Genomic DNA, 19,031 nt, shown 5'->3' with positions numbered 1-19,031 from the left:
TAGCTAAACCCTTAAATAACACAACCAACTGTAGTCATTTTAAAATAAAAGATAAAGAAAAACGGGAGAGGAATGCGCAATAACATAACTGTAGCTAGCATCAATTTATTAGGAACGGCTACAATATTATTAATATTGCTACTACTAATGAGAATAATTATAATTACTATGATAAGAATAACGTGTGTTTAAAATAAACCGATGTGGAACGTTTAAAAAAAATAAATTTAAGTGGTTAATTTGCTTGTCATAAATATTTATGATTTTGTTAAAAAAAAAAAAATTCTTAACAACCTGCCCCTTTTAGCAAAAAGTACAAGAAAGAACAAACGTGCTCAGACTCTGCCTTTAAATAATCGCGTTGTAAAAACTGGGCTGGAATGATCCTGAATGAACCGCTGCGTCGACGCAGAAAAGTGTAAATGTATTTATGATAATACATTTCTCTACTGTAATACTGACAAATGTTCCCTGAGGTTTTTTTTTTTAATACGCCGGGGCATCGTGACAGAAGGTTTTCAACTGTGGAGAAAAACCATACTTTTTTTTTTTTTGTAACTGGCTCTGCACCAGAATTTTGAGGCGCAAAATGGTGCTGTTGAAAATGGTTACGTCTCACAATGTAAATGACCCATGTAAGTAAGAGAGAGAGTGAAAGAGAAAGTGAGAGTGGTGTGTGTGTGTGTGCCCGCGCGTGTGTGAGCGTGTTTATTTCAATGATAACTGCCCATCTCACATTCTCACATTAATGGAAAGGTGTTAAATACCACGGGCACCATAACCCCTGCTAGGCGAGGCTGTCAAATGCCCATACAGCCCATATGACTGCTATCACACACCAGCCTGTATTACTGGGCCATGACACAACACAACGTGCACACGCAACACTAACAGAATTAATGTTTACAATATTTTTCTGTCCACAAAACATCTGGGTGTATGTGTGTACGTTTGTCTGCATGAGTGTGTGTGTGTGTGTGTGTGTGTACATGTGTGCATGTGAGTTAGGGAGGAAGGGGGGCGGGGGAGGGGGTGGTTAGCAGTAGTCTACCTTTTAATTCCCCGTCCGAGTTATCTGAACAGCTGTCACTCTTGGCCTTCTCTTCCTTCCTGCTCTGACTCTCATCTGTCTTTGAAACCTCTCTCGCTGTCTCTTGCGCCGATTTGCTGCAACTTATTGTCGATTCTGCCGCCGATTCAACAGATGTCGCCAAGTGGGTCAGAGAGAAGCCGGAGGGGAACTGCTGGTCATCCTGCTGCGGCCTCTCTCCGTTGTACACCTGGAAACAGCCGCTGGACGAGGCGGCAGTTTGCTCAGGCCGGCAGCTATTGTCCCCAAGCCGGATGTAAGTGGCCGACTCTGTTGTCTGTTTCCCCTTATTGCTGTCATCCTGATAGAGGCAACAAAACGCCTCCTCTTTGACGTTGCCCGCTGGAAATGAGCAGGGTTGTAAACAGTGGGCAACAGGTTGTTCGTCCCTGCTGGTTTTGGAGCCTGGGGTCCATGTGGCCAGCTGTGTTGACAGGTAGGGCGCATCCTGGAAGCCGCTGAGCGGCAGACCGCCCGGAGGAACCTCGTCTCTTTTGGAGAGTGAAGATGGTCCAACCTTCCCAATGTTTCTCATCACTGAATATCCGTACTCTGCAGCTGTGTGGATGTACATTCCGGGGTTGCTGGAATAACCCTCACCCCTGAAGGAAGATGATCCTCCCATTAAGGAATCCATCAGGAAGTTACCGGGCGCTATGTTATTCGGACATGACATTTTTGCATTTGGCAACACAGTAAGCGTTTGGTGTGTTCCACTGGTCTGAACTACGGGATTTCTCCAGGAGAATAAGGACAGTAGGATGCTGACATCTTTTGGAGGGGGGTGCAAAAATATCAGTAACACAATTATGGATGCTGGGAGACATGTCATGTGATTTTCAGACCAATGGCTGCGTGGAAGTGGCCTTGATGCTCCAGACTGACGTGACGTCAGCGCGGTCAAGTTGGGGAACCTGGGGGGTTTTTGATGGAGCAAGAGCGCCACCTAGCGACGGGAAGCTGGTCAGGACAGCAGGCCCACACCAGGGGGGGAACAAAGGAAGGCTTCTGCAGCAGCGATTTTTAAAGCACTTCCTACGTGGCTTTTTTTTTTCTTGAGAATTTTAAATCTGTTTAAGTTCAGAACTTTTTGATGTTTTGGGAAGAAATTTAATTTAGTCAAGCTGTGATTTAATGCTCGCCCTGACGCCAGTGCTGGGGACATGAAACCATCGAGGATTAGTCATGAGACAGAGCATTTTGAGTCAGTTGTTTTTCATCGATTTGCTTTGTTGTTGCCACCAGTTTAGCAAGGTAAGCAGTGCGCAGGTGTGTCATTCCAAAGGAAACCACAACAGACATGTGAACTTCTTAGTGAATTTTAAACTGAAAAAAATAAATAAAAGAGTCACAGTGTCGATTAGGTTTTAACCACTGGCGTTGTGAAGTAATCCTAAGATCAAAAGTACGTTTTTGCATTTGACCTACTGAATGTAACTTTGAGATCTTCTGAAATGTGTCTTAGAGACATCCATTTGTAGAATTATTGGGACACATTATATGTATTAATTACGAAAATCTTATACTTCGGCCTGCTCTTTTATTTTGACCCGCAGATTATTTATTTTCATTTCTCTTCCTAACACTTTACCACTCCAGCAGAACTGCACCAGAATTCGTTAAAAAGCAGACATATTAGATCGTATTAGACTTGTTAGTTAACGTTAACTACGCTGGAATAAGCCGCACTTGGCTGCATAATTGGTTCTCTTCCTGAAAAGGGGCAACAAAATGTTAACTAGACGGTGGAGTTTGTTCGCTTGTGAATGGTGGGCCTATAAGGATATTTATTATTGCAGTGTAACAGGAGACTAAACTCGTGCAGGATTACGTATAGGATAATGTTTTGTTTTTTTGTTTTTCTTGATTTACTGTTGACACAAATCATCTTACAGCCTTATATATAATCCAGTGCACACATGAGCTATTGTTATAAAGAAATCTTGTATTATTTCTTCAGATGTTACTTGTTTAACATGCGATTTCAATGTGTTAAATATGTGAAATGATCAGTTTTACTGGCGTTTTTGTTTTTGTTAAAGCTTTTATTCTCAGTGTGGACCACTGGAACTGATGTATATGAATTAAATATGGCTCTCTCATCAAAATAAAAGCGGGCATTGAACGTATTCACTCTTTTTTTTGTTAGAAAAAAACTTTTCTTTTCTCCCCAAAACTATTCACGTTGTGAACATAGGTTTTAAATTTGTGCAGTTCAGGAGGAAGCTTAAAAACTTATATTTCTTTAATATGTTAGTAGCAAGAACATAAACAAAAGATGTGCTACAGCCGAAAGTGGTATTTAAATTCATACAAATTATATTGCAAAAAAATGAATACAGTGAATATGACGATGTGCAAACTACATTTGTTATAGTTACACAAACTGACCAACGCGCGTAATTTTAAAATATTTAAATAAAAAAACAAAAACAAAAGATCATTAACGTTATTGTGATATCTCACACCAGACTTGAAATGTTCGAAATGTTGTCCGAATTGAACAGCCCTGTGCACGTTGTTAATCAATGTTTGTGAATTTTACACGTTAGTACAAATGAAGTCAGCTTCGTACCCACATTATGCATTATTTTCTCACTCCACGTGTTGATGTTGTGTTCAGATGAAAAAAAACAAAACAAAACAGAAATAATAAAAACAAGAGCCTGGTCGTTTCGTGTGTTGTGTCATGCCTGTGTTATCTGTGCTGCAGTCTAACGCTTTAGGACATTGATCCAGTCCAAACAAAAACCCGCTGTTAGATGAAAGAATACAAATACTAACACTCTGCTGGTGAATCTTTATGAAATCCCGATTCTTGCTGATGTTATAGTTTTAAAACAATACTTCATCCGGAATCAACCGCAGGAGCTTTGATGCAAAATAAATTGCACGAAGTCAAACACTGCTGGGTTTCATTTGTTTTTCTTTTTTGGGGGGTAAAAAACACACAGCTTACATAACTAATTTAATATCTTTAAGATGTGTAATTTATATATTTCTCCTTTTTCAAATGGCCACATTTCCATTAAAGCTAGAGTAGTCCAACGTGCTAAATAATGCCAAAAAACTGTGTCGCATCAGCACTTTTTCTGCCTTTAAATATATGCACTGTCTTGCAAGACAATTCTTAGCTCAGCAACATACCAACAAAAGATCTCTAGTAAACTTTTAACTACTAATGCACAATATGTTGACATGCGCTGAACCAGTTTAAAATGTTTGCTGAAATCTTTAACCACAGCTATGCGGGCGTGCTTGCGTCCTCTGGTTTGGTTTGTGCCTGACGTGCACGCGCGCCGGTCTGTCTGTCTGTCTGTCTGTGTGTTCAGTTCAGAATCATTTTCAAAGGCAAGGCCAACACGTTTGATCAGTGCGTATCTCTGATTTGTCTGCATTTGCATATGAACAATGCTTGCCTGTGTTACACTCAGAGTAAGTGAAATAAATATTCAAAATAATTGAAAACCAGTGTCTTTGTGGCCTCTCTCCATTCCCAGCATTCCCCGCAATTACGAAGAAAATGTGGCCGAACATAGCTGCCTAACACAACACAACACAACACAACATGGCTGCAGATAGTTGATCAGTCAAAAAAGTGCCTCTTTAGTCTGTGTGATTTTCTGTGTGTGTGTTAATAGAAGATACACTGAAGGATAACGTGTGGAGAACAACTTCACGAAACCCTTAGAAAGCTCATAATAAAATCTAGAAACTGGAATAAACCAATGAGTTACAAGCCCTGTGTAGTTCCTGAAAAATAACTACATACAAATACATCCAAAGGACAGGAAAATGCTAAAATTAAGGATTATTGTGACTATTATTTTCACACTCCATCTCGTTTTGATCCACACGCACAGTCTGCTTCGTGTGAGGACATATTAATAACCACACCTAAAGTTTAGCCCAACTCACACACCACTGACACGCACGAAAAAAATCTGCTTTATGACACATTCAAACTTAGCCTGCAGGCTACCTCCAACTCAGCCTAGCACAAAAAGTCATGCACATAAAAATAAATTATACTCGTACAACTTCGTAAGGAGCTGTGAGCTCTAAATAATGCGTACATTTTACAAGAGAAGCAGAGAACATTGTGATGCCTCGGACTTGGCATTATGATCTCATAGATCTGGCAGCGCAGGACAATATGTACTATGATGTCATAGACCTGAAATGATGATGATTTTTTTGGGGGGGTGGGTAACCACCTGACAGAATAACAGAATGCAGTGATATCACAGTAGAATGTGTGTTGGAATGTTACAGGTGTGACTGTCAGTGATGTGACGTTACAACAATGTGGAAGAATGTTTTCTTTCACGATGCCACAGATTCGATGTGGTAAAATTAGTTTTTGCGATGTGACACAGCTGCTGATCCCGACCACGTGAAATTGTATTGTACACACACAATATTACACAAAGGCGAGAGAAGCAAATAAGTACACCTACTTTATAATTTATATATATATAATGAAATATATTGGGATTATTTTCCCTACATTTTGTATATACTCAGTATTAAGAACAAAAAGGCCATTCAAAAGTGGAAAGCATTCACTGAGCATGCAAATCTGCCTGCCTCTATAACAAATGAGCACTCCTTTGCTGTTAACTATTTAACCTGGTCTTTTTCTCTCATGGAAACACATGGAAACAAATGGAAGGCAGCGTTGTTTGTTTCATTCCTACAAATCTGGTGATTTACTTTCTCCCGAAGTTTTGTCGTTAAGTCAAACAGTTTCAAAGAAGACACTCGGTTTGGGTTGAGGGTCGTTTTAAATGTTTTTTTTTTTTAACTGTTTTTTTTTACATATAAAAAAATATTTTTTAAATATGTGGTCATGCTATATATTTTTTGTGTGCTTTAAACCTCCAAGAATTTCCTCACACACGTACACTGCTCGCCAATGTGTAACCGACCCTGGCTTACACACACACATACATACACACACACACACACACACACACACACACACACACACACACACACACACACACACACACACACACACACACACACACTCGCGGAGTTGACTACGACTGTATTTTACCACGGTCTTTACACTTGTCTAAACTACTGCCCACACTTTCGCCTCTAAATTGTGGTCCAATTGATTCCAAACCTGTAGGCCGTTATTATATTGCAAACAGGTATGGGTGTTGAATGCTGCGGGACAGACGGCATGGTAGCGGGTTTCCTTATTGTACTAATCAGGAGCCACTGGGGCGACACAACTAATTTGCTCCTGGCAGCCACTTTGAAATATCTTTCCAGTTGGACGTGAGGAGGTTTCTGCTTTGTGTCCTCTTTCATGCTGTTGTCCACTCCATGCGCAACTGCAAATTTATGGTGCCAGAATCATGTAAGTTCTTAATTAAAAACCAAAGTGGTAATCGCCATCAAAGTGCAGCAATATCACATTATTACCACTGACGACCACACCAAATGCACACATCCGCCGCCACGTCTAACTGAAAACCTACTTTAAATTACAGTAAGACTAAGCTTGGTGGCAACAATAACTAAATCGCACCCTGCAAATGCGCTAATGTAAATGGAAGCGTTTTGAGAGTTATTTGGTTGCAGCAATAGCAGGAGCTCGTTTTACAGCGTCGAGCTGTTTTATGGCCCTGTAGAACAGGATAGGTGCTGAGATGTGAGTAGTGCACTGTAGTATAAAACCCTTCAATAGCCTATAACCCCTTGATTAGTATTTCCAGAGCGAAACAAAAACTGGAATACCCCTATATTTACTTCATAATTAAAGCTAAAACACAATAACAATTAAAAAATTATAACTGACGAATAGTTAGTTACATTTAAAGCACAATAAAATATTTGATGGTACAAAAACATCGAAAAAAAAAATCCTCATGAGGGCACTTGAAACTTTAGAGATTTTTTAATATACACACACACACACACACACACACACACACACACACACACACACACACACACACACACACACACACACTATGTCTTGTTTTTTAAGCTATTCTATGTTTTTTTTATAAGCTGTTAATTTTATTGCAAAAAATGTTTTTATATTATTCAGTAAATATAAGTACACCGTCATTCCTTATGTTACCATACTATTTTAGTTAGGTTTATAGGCCTACGGGAGTGATCTTACAACTTTCAGTATAAATCCAAACCCTACCCCAGACCCGAGAAGAAAACAGTATTTGTTTATAGTCTGGGTATTTCCCAAAATAAAAGAACAACAAGTCCTACTGATCGTTTTACAGCATCAGGTCAAAAATAAAAAACTGAGCGTCTTTAAAGTAATTCCTCGGATTTATTTTTATGTAGCTGAATGAATGAATTTTCCTTTTCACATTTTAATGGCACCAGGCTATTTCTCCTGCCTCCCTGGTTCGCCTCATGGCCAGAGACATGACAGGAGCTGCATTCAAGCAGTGCGGACTGTCCCTCTGTCACACAACGCATCACGAAAGAGGATGTCTCTACGACTAATAATACTACTCTGATGTCACCGGGGCATCCGTCTCAGGAAACGTTTTCAAGATCCCGTTGAGGAAACAAAACAGTGCAGAGGCCGGGAGACCCCCCTGGCCCCCGTGTGGCTGATAGACAACATTTGCAGGAGCCGCTGCAGCGCGCTCTGTTAGTGACGGTCTGTGTTGGAGAAACCTACAAATTACCCACGTCACCGTCCCAGGGCCAAGGTTGGTGGGTGTGGCGAGAGAGGGGCTCCTCTAGCCTTGATCTCCGCTAGTGTGCATCGCCTTTCTTTTGTCAGAACGGTCCCTTGTCCTTCCTGATAATACACTGACATATGCAAATTGAGCGGGATCTCTAGAGAAACTACACGCAGATACTTGTTGATATAAACGTGCGAGAAAAAAAATGCGAATCACGTGGATACAACTGGATCGAGTTGCGCTCCACCCACTTTTTTTTTCCTCTTTTCTTTCTTTGCATTAAAATAATTTAAACCCTAACCAAAACTTTAACCTTCATCCCAACCTTAACCAAAATGACCCTAACCTCAACTAAACACTCCGAAGTAAAAACATAACCATGCAAACTAAAGTGCATTGTAAAAACCTCTTTGATCCACACACACACACACACACACACAGCAATCTTAGCAGGAGTCACATCTAAAGTCAAGAATCACACGGACTCGCACACCCACGCTCAAACCGTCATGTTTGCACTTACAGAACCACCCATTACGACAAGCACACTGCGACAGCCACACACCAACGTGTTTTTTTTTCCTTTAGAGAATACAAATATAGGCCTACAGTTTATACCAACATGTTTTAAAACGTCTCATGCGTGAAAACGTATACATTTTACAAGGACAATAAAGTGTATTTACTGGGCGTGCTAAAGCTGGCAAAGTTACCTGCTGTAGTTTAATGCGAGGGGTCAAAGTTGGTCTCTGTACACATTCCATTTTCTGTTCCCACTCACTCTCATTGGCCCATTCCGCCGCTGCACACATTTCCGGGCTAAAGGGGCTCCTTGATTCCACTTTATTGCAGCGGGTTAAAGGTGAAGGCCTTGACATTATTGAAGTTCAAAGACTACATTTAATTATAAATTGTAGTTAATGCACACGTGCAATCATCATGCACATATGTTGAGTGCACGAGAACACATACGAAATACACATGCGCCCACATAAGGTACACACACACACACACACACACACACACACACACGACTGAAATAAATAAATAAATAAAGATCATGCCAATTGTGATTTCCTCTCCCCTAGCTATCTGTTGTTATAACTCCTAACACATGCACCAATTAGTCAACAATTATTTATTCATAAAGGATGTGGTGAAATAGGCTGAGGTTTGGGGTCAGCTCAAACAAATAGACTATTATTTTAAATGACGGGCTCTAACTGAGCTGCAAAACATTAGAATCCTTCCTATGCCAATTGTTTAAATATACATAAATATATACACAAATAAATATATAAAAATTAAACTTCTATGAGGTAAAAAAAAAAATACTACTCTGTAAAAGACTGGATTTACTGCGGTTTTCCCATTTTTCAGATGATCAGATTAGAATGGTGGACATGACAGTTGTGAGCAGAGGGGTAGACTACACAGACCGAGTTCATGTCGAAACCTCTTGGCATGTTTTTCCCCCCCTTCGGACATCCAGTCTTGCTTGTTTACTATTTACTGCGGAAGTGAACGCCATTCCCCCCGAACAGACGGTGCAATTAAGAGAAAAAAATAGCCATTTAGTGCCTCTGTCTTTATGGCAGTGTCTAGACTACAAGAGTGGCGATTCCATTTAGTGGGCACTAAAAGAGGTTATCATTGCACTCTCTTTCTCTACATTTCTAAGATCTGAGCTCTATCTTCGTTTAACACGCCGGCTAAAATTCAAACATGATGTTCCAGAGTGGTGCAACCTGAAATTGGGTAAAAACAAAAAACAAAACAAAGAAAACTGACAAGTGTAGGCCCGCCGACACTATACTCTTCAGTTTCACAACCGCCACCAAATCCACCACAGCAAATGTGTGTATAGTCGTGATCCGGCCATTAACACAATTTCAAAGTGTGCACAATGCTATGTAAGTGTAGGCCAGTTTTTGGGGTTATACGCACATTTACGAGAAAGTTGCTGTTTCCTAAAAGACTGAGTCATGACCAAGCGCAAGCTGTAAACATTGCGCCTGTTCAAGAATAAATACATAGTCATCAGTAACAGCAACTGTCATAATAATAGCACAAAAAGCACAAAGTCGTTGAGTTTTGCCTATACGGTTCTGTTTATTTCATAGGTATTATATTAATGATACACAGGCCGACAATCTGTACCTCCCTTCTGGAATCCAAAGCACCAATGTTTTCAGCAAATAATTTAACGAGTGTTGGCGTTAAAGCTGTTAAAAGTTGTGGGGGCACTGTACTGAAAAATAGCAGCAGGGATGGAGGGGAAAGGAAATTCAACATACGCCTATTTACAGTCACGAATGCACATTGCATAGGATACTCTGTACAGGGGGGGGGGGGGGGTATACTTTCACAGATTGGACGTCACAGTTCTCACTGGCGAAAAAGAAAAAAGAAAATCCAGCCTGGAGATTTGCTATAACTTGTTCATACTCTGGCCAAGAAATAATTAAGATAATGATATGCTATATACATAGACCAGAGGGATGGGAGAAGAGCTAAACGTTGTCTGCGCAATAAGGATTCAAATTGTTTGTTACATTTGATATTATTAACAAATATGTCTATATGAACAATAGAATAAACACAATGGAGAATCGTGATAAATAGAGGGACATATTCAAGAACAGCATATAAATGATTATTCTAACCATGGTGGCCTTTTCTGGGGATCAGCTACAAATTCACCGCCGCCCGTTGGGGCAATTAGAAAATGGCGACTTTATCCCATGCAGGCCTGTTACTCCCACTGTCCACTTTAACATTGCACTGTTGGTGATGTGGGCACCTTTAGAAAATGGTTATGCCCACGATTACAATTCAATGAGATAAGAGTAGGCCTTAATGTCACTGACCAACACTGTGACACTTTCTGCTCCAGCTCACAATAGGGGGTTTCCAGAGAAGTATTGCAGGCGATCTCTGCTCAGCTTCTTCTCTTTCATTCTTCTATTCTGAAACCAAATTTTAACCTGGCGGTCGGTGAGGTTTAACATTCGGGATAGCTGAAGCCTTTTTTCTTTGTTGATGTAAACGTTAAAGAAGAATTCCCGCTCCAGCTCTCGAATCTGAAATTTGGAATATGGACACCTCTTCTTCCTTGTGCGAGGAGTGCCTGGAGACAAAATGAAATTACAGAAACACAAATCAGAGAGTCACGAGAAACAGCAATGGCGTCAGATGAATTAGCAATAATAATTAAATACAAAAAATGATTTTTTAAAAATTGTCCAAAAAAAAGAGGCTTTGGAGCTGAAGGGGCGATTGACTTGCCAGATGCTAAGAATTCAGTTTCAGTGGCATTAGTAATGATAACGTTTCAGTCAACATTCATCAAGCAGAGTAACTGAGGCTATCAGATAAACCAGCCATAAAGAGTGTTAAATATCCGAATCGCTTGGAGTAAATAATATCAACTTACAGCTCCTAAGTACGTGTTTATCTGTTATAAATATACAACAACAAAAGTATTTCACCGCATTATGTGCGTCACATTCCTCTGGAGCTAAACTAACAATTTACACAATCTTTTGGCAGTGACTTGAAATGCATTGCCCATGTTTGCAATGGCCTATGCAGACCCCTGTGGCCCTATAACTTATTATCAAACAGGTGACTGGGGAAATAGATTTTTTTTTTATTGTTTTCTGGGTGGAAGAGAGGGAAAACATCAGCCTCAGTTAGCCTGTGTCCTACAGCCTGGCTGTGCTACTACAATGTACATGAAGCTAAACACAAATAGGACATGTGAGCTGCAATAATAACCATTCCAGCTCCTCAAATCAAAGCATACATTTACTCCTAGCTGGTCCTTCCAAGTTTACATTATCTCAGCTTGCATGCAAATCATTTGACGACAGGTGAAATGTTACAGGAAACCAATATACCTACATTTGGCTCAAAGCATTTATCTGCGGCTACAGAGGAAATAGCATAATTTGCCTGACCTATGCATTCTGCTCATATATGGACGAAGCAAAACACTCGATTCTCTAACACTGATTCATTTAGTGTCTGCAAATGGAGTAAACGGTCCTAACCTATAGACAGATAGATAGATAGACAGATAGATGGATAGATAGATAGATCTAACCGTAAAGTGTGTAATACTCTGTGCAGTATGTCTTTTGCGGGCAAACCCTGTGCTAAAAGAAAATTCACAAGACGCCAAAAGCAATGTTCTGCCCAATTGGTTTTTACTCTCGACAGCCCAACGAGAAAATCCCTTAAAATGCCCAACGCAAGTTCATGATCAAAGTTAACATTTGTCACAATAGCTCTCTCTTAAAAATTTCACAGACTCTCACCATAGACGCGTCTGTGTATAACATCCCCCTTTTTTCAAAGCGCTTTCCCATCGTAAAAATTCTTCTCGTTGCAAGAAAGAGCTTTGTAGGGTTATAATAAAATCCTTTGAATGCTTATAAAACTCCACATAAAATCTGACCGACAAAACACCGGGCTAGTCCCCTTAACCTTCCCCCATTTTACAGCTTCGGTATACCTACTCGAGTGGCTGCTCTTGTTGGCGTTGCCGTCCTTGGTTGTTGCGGAGGAAGAAGTGCATGAGCCTGAATTTGTATGTTCCTCCTCATCTTCTGGATCTTTTTCCTGCTCCGGGGCTCCGGGTACAGAGGCTGTGGGCTGCTGCTGTTGCTGCTGTTGCTGTTGTTGCTGCTGCTGCTGCTGGGAGTCGCTTTCCAGCTTTCCCCCCTCGCCCTTTTGTAAACAATTGTCTGACTGATTGTCCGTGCTGCTGCAGTATGCGGTCTCAAAAAAGCGGTCGAAACCTTGCGGGAGGACGTTGTTTTTCCCCACGCCGGAGTAAAAACCTGTGGAGGGGTGATTGGAGCCCGGATGGGTGTGATGGTGATGGTGGTGGCTGTACACACTCTCGTTCTTCATAAGCATTTCTGTCATGGTGGATGGTGGAAGACAGTCCCTATGCACCAGATCCTCTCCCGAGTAGCACGATGCATAATTGCTTCTGTGGTGCCATTTACTAGCAGGGTCTAAGCCGTATGAAACTTCCCGTACCGGCTGTACTTGAGACAGATTTGTGGAATAAGGGTAGCTGATTTGCCGGGACGGGGCCTGTGGAAGAAACGAGGAGACGGCAGAAAACTCGGGGACGTAGTAGGTGCAGCTGGGGAGGTAGATGTTGGACGCGCAGCCCGTCCTGTCCCCAAACTCGGATGTCCGGTCTTTGCGCGTCTGGGAGCAGAAGTTGCCCAGATTCACCGAGTTAAACATCTTTCTCTCTCTCGTACTCCGTACTATAGATAGATGTTTTGGATACGAGCTGCAGCAGAAGGGGAAAATTTGGGAAGGCGAGATGACGCGCAATCCGTCTAAGTCGCCCCGCAGACACGTGATCGAAAGTAGATATTGTCATATATCAATTTGGAAGAGTTGGATGTGTAGGAGTGGTTGGCTTTAGGTAAGATCGAGGAGGTTCAAACGAATATTTTTCAAACACCACGGGCGCACTAAGAAAACCAGTAACAGATTCCTGTTTGCAGGCTTATGACAATTAGAGAGATATGTGCTGTGTGTGTTTATGGTTATGGGCTGGTGGTAGGCTAGCTAAACAGCTCCAGCTCCTTAAACAGACATAGCACAAACTGCAGTGTGCACCAAGTGGCATACATTTTTATAGTGTTATGGAATGTTACAGGTAAGATTATTATTATTATTATTATTATTATTATTATTATTATTATTATTATTATTATTATTGTTATTATTATTATTATCATCATCACGAATACAGTTAGACTCCTAGTAATGCTAAAGTTTTAATCACAAAATGAGGAATTATCATCACTGACACTGTTGCATACAGTCCAAAATAAGAAAGTAGGATACGCCCAACAGCAAGGTACAAACCAAAATCCAGTAAAAAGAAATCCCATGAGCTCAATTATCGTGCCACTATTTACAAAAAAAAAAAAAAAAAAATAGTTTAAGAGTGAATGACTCGTGTTTCTCCACAGATATCTGTGGCTCCCCAGGACATTTTACACAGTGATCTTTGAATAAGCAGGAGATCTTTTCATAAAGGTTATATTAGTTCTTTTGATCCACTTTTCATTCTTTAGCAGTGGCTACATAAATCTGCTGCACACGATTATTAAACAGAGATGTGGATGAACCGGGCTCATCTACTTAAAATTATGCAGCATATTAATTAGTTATCCATTTCATTTAGTTTTTTGTTATTTTGTTTTTTTCTCTTTTTCACCAGATGTAAAACCCTTGCTGCACTGGATCAGTGGAGGACGACTATAATTATGTTGTAAAGTGAAGTTGAACCAACGGTTAGGCAATGCAGAATGCACAGCATACATGTTGACTGAGCAAGCTAAAGTATTCGGCCCACTCTCTTTTATTTCCCTTTGACTTTGGATCATGACAGAGTCCATGGACGACAACTGCGCAATACAAGACCCAAGTTCTTGGAGTTCCTGCAGGAATACTACCAGTGAAACCCTGGGACCGTGCATCTCGTCCAGTGGGAAAATGTCTCCTCATGACATGAACACAAGCTCAGAAAAACGTAATTATTCCCCTCAAACTGATGGAGTCAGCATTATTCCACTTTTGCAGAGGTTATTGACAACACCGCCCTGAATATCCCTGCAACGTGTGAGCGTTTTTCTAAAACATTCAAACTGATATGCTGAGATTTAATATCTCCTTAAACTCACTAGTCGATCAAATTAAATGTTTTGGGGTGCAGCTTTTGTCTGTAAGCTTCAAAACAGAGCAACAATTAGTCTTCTTGTAAACTCAGACTGGGCCTTATTGACCAAGCAGTATGAACACATCCGACGTTTCCCTCTAAAATGAAATAAGTCCCAGCTGATGTTCTAAGCTGCTGTGATCATTTTATTTTCCACCAGAATGTCGACATTTATCTGTGGTGACTGTTAAAAAGAGAGACATGTCGCCCGGACATTTTTTTTTTTAAATAAAATGCAATAAAATGAATGGTTTGGAGAAAAGATGCGCCTGCGTGTTCATTCCAGCGTCATTGTAAACTTTTAATTGTTCTGTTGAGGGCCATCTTTGACTCTTTATAGACTAACTGATACTATCACAAGGTGAAATTAATATGATGGCCCATTGTTTATGATTATAGGCTACTTCCTAAATGTTGCAATAGACTCCTGAATTATTATCCAATATTCCAATAACACTATCGTTCTATTACAATCACTTATGGGACACCTGCGTTGTTTAAAAATAATGGAAAACAAAGTTAGTGCTGTTTTTTTTTTTTTGTTTGTTTGTTTTGTTTTTTTTGGGTGCTCCCCAACAGCTAGGGGAAGAAAGAGAAAACATCAACAGAACTCAGCTTTGGAAATGAGAGTCCATTGCAGCAGTATTTGTGAAAAAGGTGGCATTGGCATTAGCTTGTTTATTACCGCTACAGACAAAAGGTTGTCTCACATGATGCATCCTGCATCCAAGTACAAAGAAAGCAGACAGCTGTCCAGACACAGCACTTGAATTTGACCACTAAAATCCTCTCTACGTCCACCATAAAACTCCGAATGGCTGTAGAAACGCTAAATCCCTTTGTTCTATAGAAAACCATAAACGTTGAGAATGAGAGGAATTTGGATTTCGGCAACTGGATATTCTGCAACTCAAAACAAAAAACACCAATGAGCTGAATTTTCGCACCGAACACCATTTCCTGCACGTTGGCTTTAGCTGTCCTTGTAAGAAATGCAGCAAGTTAGGTCACTGATTATGGAATAAAAGCCTCAGATTCTGCGTTATGTCATGTTTGTAAGGCCAAACACTTCAGTCAAATTTATCCTAATGACATTTGAGAGATTTGATGAAACACAACGAAAAAAAAAAACAAGAATGTTTAAGTTTATTTGTGCCTCGTGAGGCACAGCTACTGATGTGATTCTTGGTAGATGAACAACCGCAGCCATGGAGATATTTGTGTAAACATATTGGCCTGTGGCCTGTATGGACACATGCTCGACACATGCTGCAGTTGCACAACAATAATAATAATTCGCACATCAAAATGTCATTGCCTATTTTAATAGTTTGAAATATATGCTAGACTGTAATTAAAGGATAAAACGCAGGACTTGAATTTGAAATTGAATTCCTAAAAACTGAAAAGCCGTCATACTAATTGGCTTAGGACCATAGTGCTGAATTACAGCATTTAAAATGCATCCGTATGTCAACATTACTCTGACAACAATATCATCTGTAGAATTAAAAAAAAGGCAATAAATATAAACTACAAAGTTCTCTTTCAGTAGACAATAACAGAACCAAGACAGACAGTCCAAAACAATATTGTCAAATCATTTCCTCATCATAATCATTTCAGTGATGAGTATTAGAGCGGTATAAATAAGTAATGCGAGGGTATGAATAAGTGATGCACTAATAAAATTCAAAAGTTAGATCTGCTTATCAAGACGAGCGAAAATGCAAACGAGGAGTTTGAAAAGACTGCACAGTACACAAGAGGGATTGAGGCGTTTAAAGGAATGGGAAATAGTACTCCTGGCTGCGTTAAAGTCACAGTATTTGACATTATGTGGCAAAATATGACCGGTCAACGTCCATTACTTGGCAATATCCGCCTTCAGAGGGTTTAAACACTGGATATTCTCGCCTTGGTGCGCTCACACCATCAGTCAAAGAATAAGGTTTACCATGTGTTTATTTCCTTGGATGGACGACTCACAGCAGCTGATATTCCGCTAGCAGTAGGACCCAGGAACGTTTGATTTGGTTGCACTCAAATGAGCAGGCTAAGCATATGCAGAGTTTGCACGCAAAAGGGTCTGTATCTGAGTTATCAGTCCATGCTTATTCTATTCATACAATGATAAACAACTGGCCTATTGTAAATGCAAGTCCTAAATATTATGTGTAAAGGTCAAAATTTAATGTTGGCTCATCCAAAGCTAAGGCGTTGTAAACATTTGCCATTTTTATTTTTCGCTTAAATATCACCGTTGGAAAACTAACTTTACAACTGTGTTCCTTCCTGTGTGAGGAATTTAAGCTATGTATTGGTACCTAGCCCCATAATTACAATGGTTAACCTGGTGTCACCCTCTTGTTAAGAGGAACCCTCAGTTCAAAAATGACGCACCGAAATATTACAGAGCGTTTTGGCTCCGCGTCGATAAATCCTTTGCCAAAAGATACAACACTCACCACACACACAAACACAGAGACACATACACAATGGGCTCAGTTCACCAAGACACTACTGCACGGTTAGCTGAAGTCAAGGCTAAATGTGGGAAGCCTGTGTAATCATATTACTGTCCCCTCATGGCCTAGATAAGTTTAATTGGATGTAAGTCGGGCAGTTAAACTTGGCTGTATGAGCTGCGAACAGTTTCAAGCAACACTAAAGAGCCTTTTCTTTTTTTTTTTTTTTAACTGAGGTCTCAGTGAATGCACCTAGCGTGGAGCGTTTGTGGTGGTAACAATAGCTTACAAGATAAGGATGTGTATTGCTGTTACATTTAGAGCAATCTCCAGAGTGTATTTCTCTTTCAACCACTAGGACATAAAGCTTTCACAACAATGCGTTAACTTTTTTTTATTAGAAGTATTAAATGATTTCACATTACAAGAAATCTCCCAACAGTGACTGCTGGCTCCTGCTCCTATGTGTTATTTAGATGTCCTGGAGGTCCTCTGAGCAGAAGAACAGTAAACACTGAAGTGTATCTAGATAAACTCAAAATAAGCTTGTGTTAGATATTTTTTGCTAGAGGAGCTCTTAGCTTCACGGTTAATACCGTTCTACAATGTCAAAATAAAGAGCATTTTATGTGAAGAAAGCACTACAGGCTATGGTCTGTCACATGCCGATTCATTTAAATATATTTTTAGACGCGGCCTGTATTAGACCTCATGTAACAGACAGTTAATCTTCTAAAATATTCTAATTACCTTTTAAAATCAGCAGGGATAATGTGCCCGGTGTTTGAAAACAATTCAGGGTTGACTAACTATCAGAAATAAATGTTTTTCCAGGTTTCGGAAATTACGCAAAAGACGGCATAAAATTACGCACGAACCGCGAACAATTACGCAGTGGTTTATTTGGTAATCTGATGACTTACAGATAATGTACATAGTCTGGCAACAAAAACAAAAAAATAACAAAATGCGAGTTTCATCCTGTATTGACATAACTTGCGTATGTGCAGTAATTATGCACATTTATGCTGTGAGCGTTTGACGCAAGCTTGATGGCATTTTTTCATTATTTGGTCAAATCTGGTCTGTTTTAACCAACAGTGTTGTCGGAAAAACGTTTGGCTATGTGCACGCAGGGGGACAACGAGGTAACAAATGAATTCGTCCCTAAGTGTCTCAAATTGCATAAAATTAATCTGTGGTTGAGGCAACAATCAGTGCGAATTCAGCATGTATTTTGAACATTTATGTCCACTGAAACGCAGCGCGCACTGGTTGGTTCTTTTCGCACCGGTAGTCAAAATGCATTATTTTAGTTTGCGCTGGCCTTGCACAGAATGAGTGGCTCAGTATGTGAACCCAAAATAGAAGCTCTGAGGCTTTACACTACAGACTCAGATATCGTTGAAATGCCTGCTCAAACACTTAGTGCTAATGTTTGCTTTGCAGTCTGAGCTGCAGATTTTTTCCAAGGTTTTTCTTCAGAGCCCAGACCTTTAAACACATCGAGAAACTGCACATAAAACATTGATATTCACATAGGAAAAGAACGTATTATCAAGGCTGCACGCCATGTACACCGAACCGATACTGGACATACTTGAACAGGTGACAGAAATTTCCATCTAAAATGGTAAGAGCTTTAAGCAGGCACCGTCGGATGTGCAGCTCTATGCTGCATACTTGACCTTCAGTGAGTGCGTTAGGGCCCAAGCGTCGACCTGGAGAGGAGAAGTCCACCTCCAAAACACTAAACATTTAAGATAAACACACTACTATATGTAGCTGGTAGTCCAAATATTAAAATGAACATTGAAAAAATGTGATTGAAAAACAGAAATTAAATAATACTGAATAAATATCACTGAACAAAATATCACTTCAGGCTCTGACAAATGCGGTACACATTCTTGACATTGTTACCATACCTGTCTCACGATTTCAAAAATTAAAAAAAATTTTAAATCGTGAGACAGAGACAAGAGAAAGGGCTGGGATGCTCTCATGGGCAATACAAGAACAAGAAAATGAAA

General features: G+C 40.1%; 2 protein-coding genes across 2 annotated transcripts in view; both read right to left on the bottom strand.

Annotated features, from left to right (window-relative positions):
• hoxc10a (homeobox C10a) overlaps window positions 1-1,766 on the bottom strand; it is a 3,032-nt gene extending 1,266 nt beyond the window's left edge. The window contains exon 1 of the mRNA XM_041059575.1: window positions 1,082-1,766. Coding sequence (XP_040915509.1) covers window positions 1,082-1,766 — 685 coding nt within the window. The remainder of the gene's footprint in view (window positions 1-1,081) is intronic.
• Window positions 1,767-10,667: 8,901 nt separating this feature from the next.
• On the bottom strand, window positions 10,668-13,180 carry hoxc11a (homeobox C11a). The gene is made up of 2 exons (XM_041056775.1): window positions 12,294-13,180; window positions 10,668-10,900 (listed from the first exon to the last, which is right to left on the bottom strand). Exons 1-2 carry the CDS (start codon window positions 13,036-13,038, stop codon window positions 10,668-10,670), a joined length of 978 nt encoding a protein of 325 aa, XP_040912709.1. The 5' UTR covers window positions 13,039-13,180.
• Between the last annotated feature and the right edge of the window lie 5,851 nt (window positions 13,181-19,031).

Source organism: Toxotes jaculatrix, chromosome 2, assembly GCF_017976425.1.
Source record: "Toxotes jaculatrix isolate fToxJac2 chromosome 2, fToxJac2.pri, whole genome shotgun sequence".
Classification (NCBI taxonomy): domain Eukaryota; kingdom Metazoa; phylum Chordata; class Actinopteri; family Toxotidae; genus Toxotes; species Toxotes jaculatrix.
This window is presented reverse-complemented; position numbering and strand designations above follow the sequence as displayed.